The 12,952-nt window shown below is 33.9% G+C and overlaps 1 protein-coding gene across 1 annotated transcript; it reads right to left on the bottom strand.

Moving 5' to 3' along the window:
• Window positions 1–8,657: 8,657 nt before the first annotated feature.
• Window positions 8,658–9,443, bottom strand: LOC110099562 (protein DMP2). Its single transcript, XM_020826755.2, has one exon. The coding sequence runs from the start codon at window positions 9,416–9,418 to the stop codon at window positions 8,843–8,845; it is 576 nt and encodes a 191-aa protein (XP_020682414.1). The 5' UTR covers window positions 9,419–9,443; the 3' UTR covers window positions 8,658–8,842.
• Between the last annotated feature and the right edge of the window lie 3,509 nt (window positions 9,444–12,952).

Genomic DNA, 12,952 nt, shown 5'->3' with positions numbered 1-12,952 from the left:
CGTCGAACCACCGCCTTATGTCGTTGCTCAGCCGGACCACCACTGGAGGCCCTCATCTCCACCGGACCACCGCCTAACGCCGTTGCTCCGCCGAACCACCACTTGAGGCCCTCACCTCCGTTGAACAATCGCCTGATGACGTTGCTCCACCGGACCACCACTGGAGGCCCTCACCTCCGCCGGACCACCGCTTAACGCCGTTGCTCCACTGGACCACCACTTGAGGCCCAGACTTCTTCCGGACCACCACTTAAGGCCCTGTGCTCCACCAAGCCACCACCTGAGGCCCGGACTTCCACCAGAACATCAGCTAAGGCTCGAACTTCCGCCGGACCACTACTTGAGGCCTTGAGCTCCACTAGGCCACCATTTGATGCCCAAAGTTCTCCCAAAATACTGCCGACCTCCATCACTAGACAACGGTCTTTCTGACCCTTGTCTCCTACCGACTACGACCCTTCTGACCTCAATCACTTACTATGGTCCATCCGACCTCCATCATTAGACTACAGTCTTTCTGACCCTAGTCTACTGTTGACTACGGTCCTTTCAACCTCCATCACCAGACAACGGTCTTTCTGACTCTGGTCTCCTGCCGACTACGATCCTTCTGACCTCTGTCACCTACTATGGTTCATCCGACCTCCATCACTAGACAGTGGTCTTTCTGACCGTGGTCTCCTGCCGACTATGGTCCTTTCTACCTCCATCACCAGACAACGATCTTTCCGGTCTCCATCCTACCGACTATGGTCATGTTGACCAAACAAACATGTCTATATGGTAACTCCCACCATGTAATGCACTCTATATGATGCACATTTGTATCATCAAGCTAAGGCCTTCTCCCAAGGAAAAACTCGACCTCATTTGTAATCGACTACAAATACTAGTGGATTCATTCAAACTGGGCGAGGCCCCATGGTTTTCCCCCCTTTTTTTCAGGGGTTTCCACGTAAAAACTCGGGTGTCTCTTATGAACGCTTCACCCTCTCTCTTATCTGATTGAATGCTGGATCTTCGTATAATAATAAGACGTTAAACTATATATTTCTCTACCGCCGCGAATATTCCAAGACGCAACAATAATAATTTCTCTTTTTTTATAAGAAATAAGCCAGCTCGCTCTTGTAAAATAAAACTCGAGTTTGAACTTAATTAATTAATTAATCAAGTTCAAATTTAAATTGATTCAAGCTAAATTCGACTCGTTTATCCCCTTAGTTGACCCCGACTTAAAACAATTATATCTAGCAGTAGAAAATGTCAATTGAAAATTTTAATATGCTAGCTGCTTCTGTTCTTTTGTTTGTTTGGCATGTGGCTATTGGATTGATTAGCCATTCTCTTGGATTGATGTCATTTTGGCCTAATTTAGCCTGCCTAAATAAAATAAAATTAAAAATGATGTCAGAATATTTTTATATAAATTATATCAAGTTGAACATAAAAATTATTATAATATAAATTTATTTTGGTATAATTTACTTCAGCATATTTTAATATAATTTTTTTCCCTTGAATAAATCAGAAGTGGGCGTTATTAGTTATTACAGAGCTGTTATAGTAACTATTTTATTCTAGAATTTGAGCTGTTGTGATATCCTTGCAGTTATATGAGTTTCACGCCTATTATATTCTTAATTGTATTATTTTTAAAGTAACAATCATGACTAATTAAGCTTGACTATATTTTTTTACTATTTTAAAATTTTTTTATAATGAAAAGTTATTTTTTGCAGCCAGAATAATTTAGGTTAGTTTCGTTTTTGACAATTCTCTTATTGATTTTTAAGATATTTTTAGTTAAAAAATTTTTAGCTCTAAAATTGTTTGTACTAAAAAAATATTTTAGAAATCAATAAAAAAGATATCCCAAATAAAATCTTAATTATTTTATGTATAATAATTTTACAATCAACTTTATCAAATACTACCGTAGTCTCAAACAGGCCTTTAAATAAGTTCAAAATTGAGCTTCTAATTAATAAGCTGTGTTTTGGAGTTTTTGAACTCTTCCATCTATTGGTGCTTCATATTGCTTGCATCTACTCTTTCAAACATTGAGTGCGATGTTCAAAGCTTATGTAAAGATTGTAGACATCTTAGGGGTTATTTGATTGCAAGTATTTACGATGTATATTTTTTGAGAATATAGTGTCAATTAAATATATTATATTTTGATTTTTTTAATTAAGTTGTAAACAATATCCGCAACTTTTTTTTTTTTTTTTTTTTTGAGAACATGGTGGGGATGGTGGCCTAAGGTAGTGCATATGCTATGGACAATGGCATAGAGCCGAGGGATGACGGTGCGGGGTCATGAATTGGGGTCGGGATTGGGGCATGATACGGGGCATAACAATACATCCAACAATTGCAAGCAAAGATGACTTCGGGAATGATGTGGGATTTCAATGTTGTATTTATTCTTTGGGGACATGCATTCTGAATTCTCTCATTTTGAGTAAATTTGGAATCATAAAAAATGGTTTCCAAACATAACATGTTTATAGTCGAATCGAGCGGCTAGACAAGACGAATCCAACGAGCCCATGATCACCAAATTATGATATCACTAAGACATTTAAAGGCCCAATAAACAGTCAACGATCAAGAAATTTAACATCGATCATCCATTCAAATCACTCCCAATTTAATTTCATATACATTTACATTTTTTTTCTTGATTGATATTAGCTTAATCCTATATTGATTCGATCTTAAAGAGATTTTATGATTTTTTTTTTTGAAATGAGATTTTTAATATCACGTATTTAGTTAATATATTTAATATCACGTATTTAGTTAATATATTAAACACGTTCTAGCAGAAATCGAGTGATTTGATGATTGAAGTCATTTTGTGAAGGAAAAAAAATAAACTAATTCACTAACAAAGTTTTATCATTTTTAATATTGATTATATTGGTCCTAAGTCTGGATGTAAAAAATTGAAGAAAATAATAATATAATAAAAAAAATTTTAGGCCCCCCCTAGAGATATTTTCTGGAAAAAAAAAAAAATTGTCCCCCCCCCCCCCCCCCCCCCCATAGAGATATTTTCTGGCTCCGCCACTGTCTAGGGCTGTCTCGGATCCATGTCTTTGTCTTGGATCATTGGCTAGGGGTTCACCCCATTCATTTCTTCGCCGTGTGCTCTTCTCCGCGTGCTCTTCTCTTCATGCACCGCATGCTCTTCTCTTCACCGTTGTTTGTATCTCTTGTTTTTTTTTTTGCTCCTTTTAGAAGCTTCATATATGAGAATGTATCAGTATTTCGTAATGTCTTTTTTTCGATTTTTTGTTGATTTCTAAGTTTCAAATTTTCGAAGGGTTTTCATTTAGGGTTTTTTTATTTGTCCTTTAGAGTTTTTTTATTTGTCATTTGATGGTTATGAATATGATTATGGAGCTATCAAACATAATAAGTCTTGCCAAATACAACAACTCATTCACAGAACTTCTTATTCGGCTTTTCATCATAAAATCCCATTAATCGTGCCGAGATAGATTCATGTAATGATGTGAATGTGCATTCAGATTAACTTTATAGAGTTTGTTCTTATTTTTTAAGCTGGTATTGGAAGTAAATTGAATTATTTCTATGTTCTAATACAATTAAGTGATGTTATTCATTCTTCAACACAAAATTATTTGGTTAATCGGTTAAGGTTCATTTTGTTGTGATGGTTATGTTGGATAAGTAGTTATGTGGCAATTGACAATGAGTTAATGAGTTAATGAATTGAAGAGTTAAATTGTGATTGCAATTACTAGTTAATGTGTCAATGTATCTTTTTTAAATATGATATTTAAGAAATGGTTAAGAATTAACATTGTAATATATTCTTATGTTTCAGATTGATGGAGGATTTCAATATCATTCTAGAAAAATTTTCTTTTGAAGAAAATCAAGAAGTACGAGCTTCTTAAAATGTTATAGAGCCCCCTAACGACACATTTAATGAGGAGGGGACACTAACTAAAAAGCAGCGAAGGATGACTTTAGCTATTTAGGGCCATTTTGAGATGTTGCCTAATATGAAAGATGGAAAACACAAATATAAATGTAAGAAATATGGAAATACTTACTTATGTGATAATTACAATGAAACTAGTAATCTAAGGTGCCACATTCAAAATTGCAAGAAAAATATATGTATGATTTAGGATAGTTGATCTTACAAACCAATTCTAATTCTTCCATATTTATGTCCGATAATAAGTTTGATAATGTAAAATTTTATGATTTGTTCACTACATCTATCATTATGCACGATTTAGCCTTTCAATGTGTTGAGTAGGTTGGAGTTCAAGGACTCTTGATATATCTTTGTTGGGACTTACAATTAAGTTTTAGGAATACTACTAGAAATGATTGTAAAAAGTATTCACTAAGGAGAATTGTAATATAGAGGAACAGTTATCCAAAATTACTAACAGGGTTTGCTTAACTTCATATCTATAGACTTCTATAAATATTGATGGGTTTATTTATTTAACATTTCATTTTATTGATAATAAGTGGCACTTGCAAGATAAAATTATTATTTTTTCTTTCATGCCACCCCTCCCATGATGAAATTGCTTTATTTAAGAAATTGTAGTATCTTTTGGTTGAATGGAAATTAGAGTCAAAAGTTTTCATTATTACTTGGGATAATACTTCTTCAAATAATATTTCAGCTGATTATATAAGGAATCATCTAAATTTAAATGGTGGCTTGTTGTGTGATGGTGATTTTTTTTATGTATGTTGTGCAACCTTTTTTTTATGTCTGTTGTACAACCTATATTATAAATCTTGTGGTTCAAGAAGGTTTGAAAGAGAATGATGGTTCAATAGTAAAAATAAGAGAACATAAGTATGCCAAAGGCTCTCAGGTAAGGAAACAAAAATTTTCTTGATTGTGTAATAAAAAGTTGCCTAGATGGGAAAATAAGTTTGTGTTAGGATTTCCTACTAGATGGTACTTCACCTTCATTATGTCATTATGCTTAACAGTGCTGTCTATTTTTGTTGTGCTCTTAAACATTTAAAACTGATTGATTCAAATTATAAGAACTGTCCAACACCTCCTAAATGTGAGAAAGTTGAAGCTATTTGCAAATTTTGGGCTATATTCTATGAAATAACTTATCTCATTTATGGGTCAAGGTACCCAATAGCAAATGTGTACTTTCCATATATTTTTACAGCATATGTAAAACTGAAAAATGAAATGTTAAATAACCATCAATCACTACAGGAAAATCACTTAAGCAGTCAAAAACCGCCGGAAATCCGTCGGAAAGCCGCCGGAAAACTGAACGCCGGAAAGCCGCCGGAAAATTTCGCCGGTAATAAGTGATTTTCCTGTAGTGAATATATAAAGAAAATGACAATATGGATGATTGCCAAATTTAAGAAATAATGGTCATATTTCATTGATATATTGACAATAGCTGTCATTTTGGATTCGAGATACAAAATAACTTTCGATTAGTGGTGCTCAGAGTTGTATGGTGGGGATTACCTATTTTAATTAAGAAAGTTGAAACTTAAGTTGATCTCCCTGTTTTGTAACTACAATTCAAGAGGGAATGGTTCATTAGGGCAACATTCACTTTCATCTGTGATGGTACAAGGTATTGCTTCAAAGAGTACATCATCACTAATGATTAAGTCATAATTTTGATAGGTTGTACTTTATTTATAACTGTTAAGTTGCAACTTTATTGGTCTTTTTTTAAGAGTTCTAAAGACTAAAAAAAAAGGATTTTGATTCATTTCAGCAAGAGATAATAATGCCTAGGAAATCAGAATTAGATATTTATCTTGAAGCACTAAAGCTTGATAGGAATGTTGATTTAGATATTTTGAAATTTTGGCAAGGGAACCAATAAAGATTTTCTGGTATTTCTTCTATGTCTCGTGATGTACTATGCATTCTAATTACAACAGTAGCATCTGAAAGTTACTTCACCAATAGTGGTAGAATTCTAGATCAATATTAAAGTGTATTGAAACATGATATTATTGAGGCACTAGTTTGTTCAAAGGATTGGTTATATAGAGAACATGATAATTTCTCTATCATATTCAATCACATTTACATTTCTATAATATTCTTGAGAGCTCATATCTATTTTTTTTTCATTGCAGCAGCAAATGACCCCGAAGTTGATGCTTTAACTCAGTTTGGATATTAACACAAGTGATAGAGAGCATGGTGAAAGTTTAATTATTGGATCATTTAATTTGGCTAAGACTTTGAGATATGAACTCCCTAATATAATATTTGTCATGCATATTATGTATTTCCTTCTAAAACCTGTAATGGTTAGTAGCCTAATGGTTATTTAGTTGGTTGTTAAGTGTTTGTTTAGTGTTGGGTTAATCGGCAACCTCTTTTATGAGTTTGGGCTTTGTTGTTATTATAACATGATATTTTGTATATTTGTTGATTTGTTGTTCTGAATTTTGATGACTTGGTTGCTAACCTACTATTTTTTATGTGGCTTTTGATACATCTGGTTTGGTGGGTGGCTAGATGCCTATATCGATTGGATATTTGGTTTCTATTCTGATTATTGTAAGCTGTTGGCTACTGCCATGAATTAGTTGTGGTTTACTAGTTTTAATATTTTATAAAGCAATGATGATAAACCTACTAAAATAAAAGCGTGAATCATATCAATGTAAGTGCTATTATAATCATGTGCCAATTGTATTCTCTTAGAATGACCAGATATTATCTAATAAAATTAACAAATACTAAGTCAATATAAACTATCGACTTGGATGGTAATATACTAAAATTTATTACACTTACAATTTATTATATGATTAATGATTTGGAGGGTTTAATCTGAGCTGTGTATTGAAGTTTTCTACATATTCAACAAGTTTTCCTTCAGTTAAATATATATGAAGATTGAAGATATATTCCTGAAGCACTTTTTTGGAAGAGCAATTGGGCAAATCATCAAAGTATAATTTATAGTTTTCATAGACATGTTTGTTGTAAATTCTTTTGTAATTTGTATTTTATAAACTGATTTGGAATTGGTTGTGAGCAGCAAAGTCTAATTTATAGTTTCCTTAGTCATATTTGTTGCAAACTCTTTTGTACTTTGTATTTTGTAGATCTCGAGCTCGAGCTCGAGCTCGAGCTCATTAAGGACTAAACGAGCCAGGCTTGATAAGGCAAATACTCGACTCGACTCGACTCGTTTACACCCCTAGTTGTGAGCAACAAAGTGTAATTTATAACTTTTTTTTTATTTTAATTTCCAAATGAACAAAAAGAAAAAAAAAACTTGTTTTCTGATTTCATTGCCAAAATTGAGTTTCATTTGAATGTTGTGGGCCAAATTGATTTTTGTAAAATGCTCTTCATTTCCAAAATCACAGGAACAAAAAAAAAAAAAAACTTATTTTTCTTCAAATCCGAGTTGATGGGTTGTGTCGGGGTTACTTGGATCCATAGCGGGTCGGTTTGGGTCCGACAAAATGACCTGTTTCTACAAACGGGTCGAGTTCAGATTGGGTCTAACGTCTGCTTGGTCAATTCCATGTTGGACCCGAAACATACACGTGACCCAATTTTGACAAGCCTACAAAATACAACAACTTCGGAGATGGTGAAGGGTTTCAACATAATATGCTTGTTTTAGGGGCATTGTATTTCAAATTCATAAAAAAAATCACTCTTTTTAAGTGTTGTAGATTCACTATAAAATATTTTACCTTTATTTCTGTTAATCTTTAAAAAATTAACTAATTTAAGGTTCATTTAACTTTTTTTATTATTTTTTTAAAATAATTTTTTGTACAAAAATATTGACTCAAAATTTTTTCTAATAAAAATTTGCTTTAAAAAATAATAAAAAAGCTTCCCCAAATCAAGCCTTAACTTTAAAATATTTATATTCGCAAACGATGAATTAAAAAGTCATTTCATTACTTAATACACTCATATTCTTTAAACACTTTCCCCCCACGCAACAACTCATGCATCGACCAATCAATATTAAGTAAATATACATAAGTTATTCATCACCATAACAAAACCCATGAAGGAATTAATGTCTGCTGCAAAGTATAATATAATATTTCTCTTAGGAGTTGTTTGGTTTGAAATTAAGTGTGTGTAAAATATTTCAAATATAGAGATTTTGAAATATTGATGTTTGGTTAGATGAAAAAGAATTGATGCAAAATTTTGGCCCGATGTTTTTCACTTTTTAATTCATTTTTTACGATTTATAAACTGGGCCTGTTATGTATGAATTCCAAATTCAACGCAAGTGTACTGTTTTGTTGCTGCCGGCCATCATCACCACACGCCAACATTAGCCAGTACTTTTTGCCGTTTGTTGCTAACTGCTGCCGAGCACCACTCACCACCGCCCGATGGCTACAGCAACCACCACCTGAGGCAGCTGATTGCACCATTCGTTGACACTGATGGTCATCGGATGTCGCCACTGCTACCACCATTATTGTCAACTACCAACCACCGTAGTGTTTGAACTTTGCACTATATTTATTTTTATTTGATCCAAATATAAATAATAATCACATGTATTTATTTCTATTCAAATATATATATTTTTTTTACTTAAAAAAAAAAAACTTCCTATAATTCCAAATATTTTATTTTACAGTCCTAAACAAATAAGTGAAAATTTTTACATCAAGATAATTTAACGGTCGGGCTATGCCCATAATTTCCCAAAAAAAAAAAAATTTTTGAACGGTCTTTAAATTTACATTAAAATAACGAACGCTATATATCACAATTTTTTCAAATCCAACGACTATTAAGCACACAGCAATTTTTTTTTTAAATAACTTAATAATCCTCCTCCGGCGAAGTCGCCGGCGGATACCCAATACCATGACGCTGATTCGGAAACGCCACAAAAACCGTACTCACCATCCCGCCCACCACCGTCGGCAACACTTTCACCAGCACCGCCTCCTCCGCCTCCGCAGCCGGGTAAAAACACCTCACCGTGTCCGCATCCAGCAACGCAACCACCGCAAACACGACAACCGACAGAACCGCGTGCACAAAGTCGCCTGCTCTCAACTTATACTTTGACAAATCCCTCCCGGCCGCGTCCGGGTCGGAGAAAGTCCATAACCCGGTCCTCGTCGCGATCCCATAGTAAACCCGCCCGTCGGATCCCACGTAGCTGTCAGTGAAGGTGGAAAAACAGCAGAAGAAGCCGCAAATGGCTAGGAGAGCGCCGGAGAGGTATTTGTTGACGGTGCTGCAGTGACCGTTGTTGGTGACGAGGGGATTGAGGAACTGGAATAGGAAGACTGTGCCGCTTGGTAGGAGCTTGATGAGGTCGCCGAGACTTTTGAAGGCTCTGTCGCTGAAGCTTAAGGCTTTCTGCTGTTTTCTTATGAGAGCAGCCATTGCTATTGGCTTTGATCTTTTAGTTGGGAGTGAGGATGTTCGATCGATCAAATGTTATATTTATAGGCCGTAAAGAATGTCTTGATTGTTATTGTCTAAAATAAATAAAAAAAACTTGTAAAAAAGTTAAAAAAACAGCGATGCAGCGTTAAAAAAATTAAAAATTTATATTAAAGTTATTTAATGATTCTCCTTGAGCTAAAGTTTCATCGTGTTGGAGGAGGAGAACATTGCTTGCACGTAGGTTAAGAAGGTTTTATTGAGTTAATAAGTACTTCGCTTGCACTCTTCTCGGCAGCTGAGATGGTTCTTTCTTGTAAGCCAAAGCTTTGCCATGCAAGAAGGATGAAGAAGGATAGCTGTTAGGTTGAAGGACCTATTTGGGGCAGCTTTCTAATTCATTTATTTTTTAGATCGGTAGGATTCAATGGAGATGAATAATAATTTGATTGCCTCTAAATTATATCAGAAGCGTATTTTAATTAATTGAAATGCAGAATTGAGGTTTTAGTCTTTCACGTTTGAAGCAGCGTTCTCCAAAAGAACGAGAGACACTTCTTTTCACTCAAGATGAGAAATGAGAATTTAACTGCTTAAATTGGGGATCATGACCATTTTTTATTTTAAATGTATTTATTTTATTTCAACCCATCATTAAAATAAAATATATAATTAATCTATACACAATATTTAATTCCATACAAATTTAATTGAGATGACATATAAGCCCAAACATAATTTAACTTTTAAATAGATCATGAATTTAATTGGCTTAATTTTAGATAGCAACTAATGCATAATAATTAATTTATATGTATAAACATATGGACCCACATATAAATGTTTCTTAATAATCTCTCACTTGGGCCACATATATATGTACATGTAATTATATATTATTAAATAACCGTAATAGCTCAATATTTATTATTTTTATAAAATAACATCTTTAGATAATCTGATTCATCAATCATATCAATATAGAATCAAAACGAACTTTGTTACTTTTTTTGAAACAAGACCCATCAATGGTCACTTTTTTTTTTTTTTTTACCCATCAATGGTCACTATATTAATATAATTAAATGCATAAATCAAGTATGAATATGTAGCATGAAAGTTTCATGTAATGCAATATCAAAGTATGACTATTTTCAACTTGTATACTATTATAACTCAAAAGAGTTATCACCAAAGATTTAGTATTGTATGCTAAACTTTAAAATTAAGTAACTTTATTATCAAAATTTATCTTTAATAATCTATCATTGCATCAACATGTAGCCATGTGATAAAATTTTGTCAACCATATTCTTTGATTTGATGTCTCTTAATAAGTTATAAACTCTTCTTCCATTATAGAAGTAGCTATAAATGATTGTTTGACACTTTTTCATGATATATCTCCTCATATAACATGAAAATATAGTCTGAAGTAGATATCCTGTTCTTGAGACAACCAGCAAAATTAGACTCGGAATACCCCACGATCTATAAATGATCATATATCTGATACGAGAGTATGGAATCTCTTGTCCTTTTAAGATACCTCAAAAACCATTTCATTGCTTTTTTTTTAGTTGAAACCCACATAGGGCCTACGTGCTAAATTCAAAATTCGATTACAAAGTCCTTAGAAGGACCCACCAGCTCACTACTGCTCCGGAGAGCTACAATCAAAAGGAAAAATAAAAAACCTAAGAGCCGGTGTTTCCTTTGCCTACAGTTACAAAAATAACATAAATAAGGACAAGGGCTGAGAGAGATCAGCACGCAAAAAAGGAAGATCCGAATAATATCGTTCCGTTCAGTCTTCCTGCGCAAAAAAAGAGACACAACAAACGAGAAAAGTTGCAAGAAAGAGAGAAAAAGAAACTCACAGTAGATATAATTCCCCGAAAGGCCGTTAAATTGTAATCTGCAATAGAGTCTCCAAAAAAACACATTAAAAAGAAACCAGTTCATATGATAGAGAAGGTGATATGAAGTTTTACTGATTTCCTTGAACCAGGGATATAAACAGATGTCAAGACCGAGCCGCAGGTTAATCATATGATCAATATTGGCCCAAATACAAGAAAAACAATACTCAAACTCATAGCAGAAAATCGAAATAGAAGATAAGAGAAGTAAATACCAGCAACAAACCTGGATCGATTTCTTCTTACGCCCCCAGAAATTAACCTTAACAAAATTAGAGCTCTTAAAAATGAAAGAGCAGGGCAGATACAAAATGGCATGACTCTTGGATGTGTAGAAAAAAAAACTGACCATCCAGGTAGAAATGAAAACACAGACAGGAAATAGGACCACCAATAGAGGAACCCGCGATATTCTTTAAAATCCGAGGAGAGACGTTCTGACCACTCAAAAACCAGAACAAAATACCCACAAGGAGATAAGAAAAATAGTACAGGTAAGTTAAGATTCTCCCAAAAGCCTTAGAAAAAAAAAAGAAAACATTCGCAGATACCTACCACAGCCAACCAGACCAATCCAGTGAACAACAGAAAGATGCAACAGAAAAGATGAACATAGAAATTACACATGTCTAATATAGGGTAAAGCAGCTTTATCAAGGGTAATCATACCTTTAAGCACTGGATGCTAAAAATTGATGTTCAATTCTTGATAATTATCCAAGATACACCCTAAATTGGCCGGCCAATCCGCACAAGAATTAGCCTCACGGTAAATATGAGAAATGGAATAGTTAATAGTAGACAAAGATTTCTTAATTTTTCTAATCAGGTAAAAATTCTGAGGATTACCCAACACAACATTGTTGATAATTTGAAACATAAGTTGGGCATCCACCTCAATCCAAATATTGTTACAACCCATATTAGAACAAATATCAATACCATACGACAATGTGTTAAGCTCTGCAGTAATAACTGTTGACCTCATTTTTGTATGAGGTCACCTGGACCAGTCCTGACCCCAGATCAATTTAATCTCTAGATCAATTCAAACTCTAGAATCCTCCTAGAATCCTGACCTTAGGATTTATTCTAGATCCTAGGATCAATCTAGACCCCGGACCCTAGGATCTACCTTGACCTTAGGATTCTCCCAAATCAATCTAAACCCTAGGATTCTCTTAGATCTAGACCTTAGGATCTATTCTAGATCCTATGATCCTTATAGAATCTAATTTTAGAATCTATTCTAGGTCCTAAGATTTTTATAGACTTCAGATCAATTCAAACTTCAAACCAATCCTGACCTTAAACCAACCTAGATCTCAATTCAAATCAAACCTCAATCAAAATCCAGACTCCACTCCAGTTCAAGATCTTAATCTCCAGTTTAAAATCTTGATCTTGTTTTTGATCAAACATCAACCTTATACAATCAATTATGATCCTCCAAATGATCATAAATGATTTAGATAACTCAAACTTAATTAATCAAACTCAAAATCCAGATCAAATCCAAAATCCAGACTCAAATCCAATGCTAAAAGGCCAAGTCCTAAAAACCTTTTTCAGCAAAATTTCAAACACTTTGAAACCCAGTTAAATGACCTCC

This window comes from Dendrobium catenatum, unplaced genomic scaffold (genome assembly GCF_001605985.2).
Source record: "Dendrobium catenatum unplaced genomic scaffold, ASM160598v2 fragScaff_scaffold_897, whole genome shotgun sequence".
NCBI classification, from domain to species: domain Eukaryota; kingdom Viridiplantae; phylum Streptophyta; class Magnoliopsida; order Asparagales; family Orchidaceae; genus Dendrobium; species Dendrobium catenatum.
The sequence above is the reverse complement of the archived record's forward strand: the minus strand, read 5'-3'. Positions and strand labels throughout refer to the sequence as shown.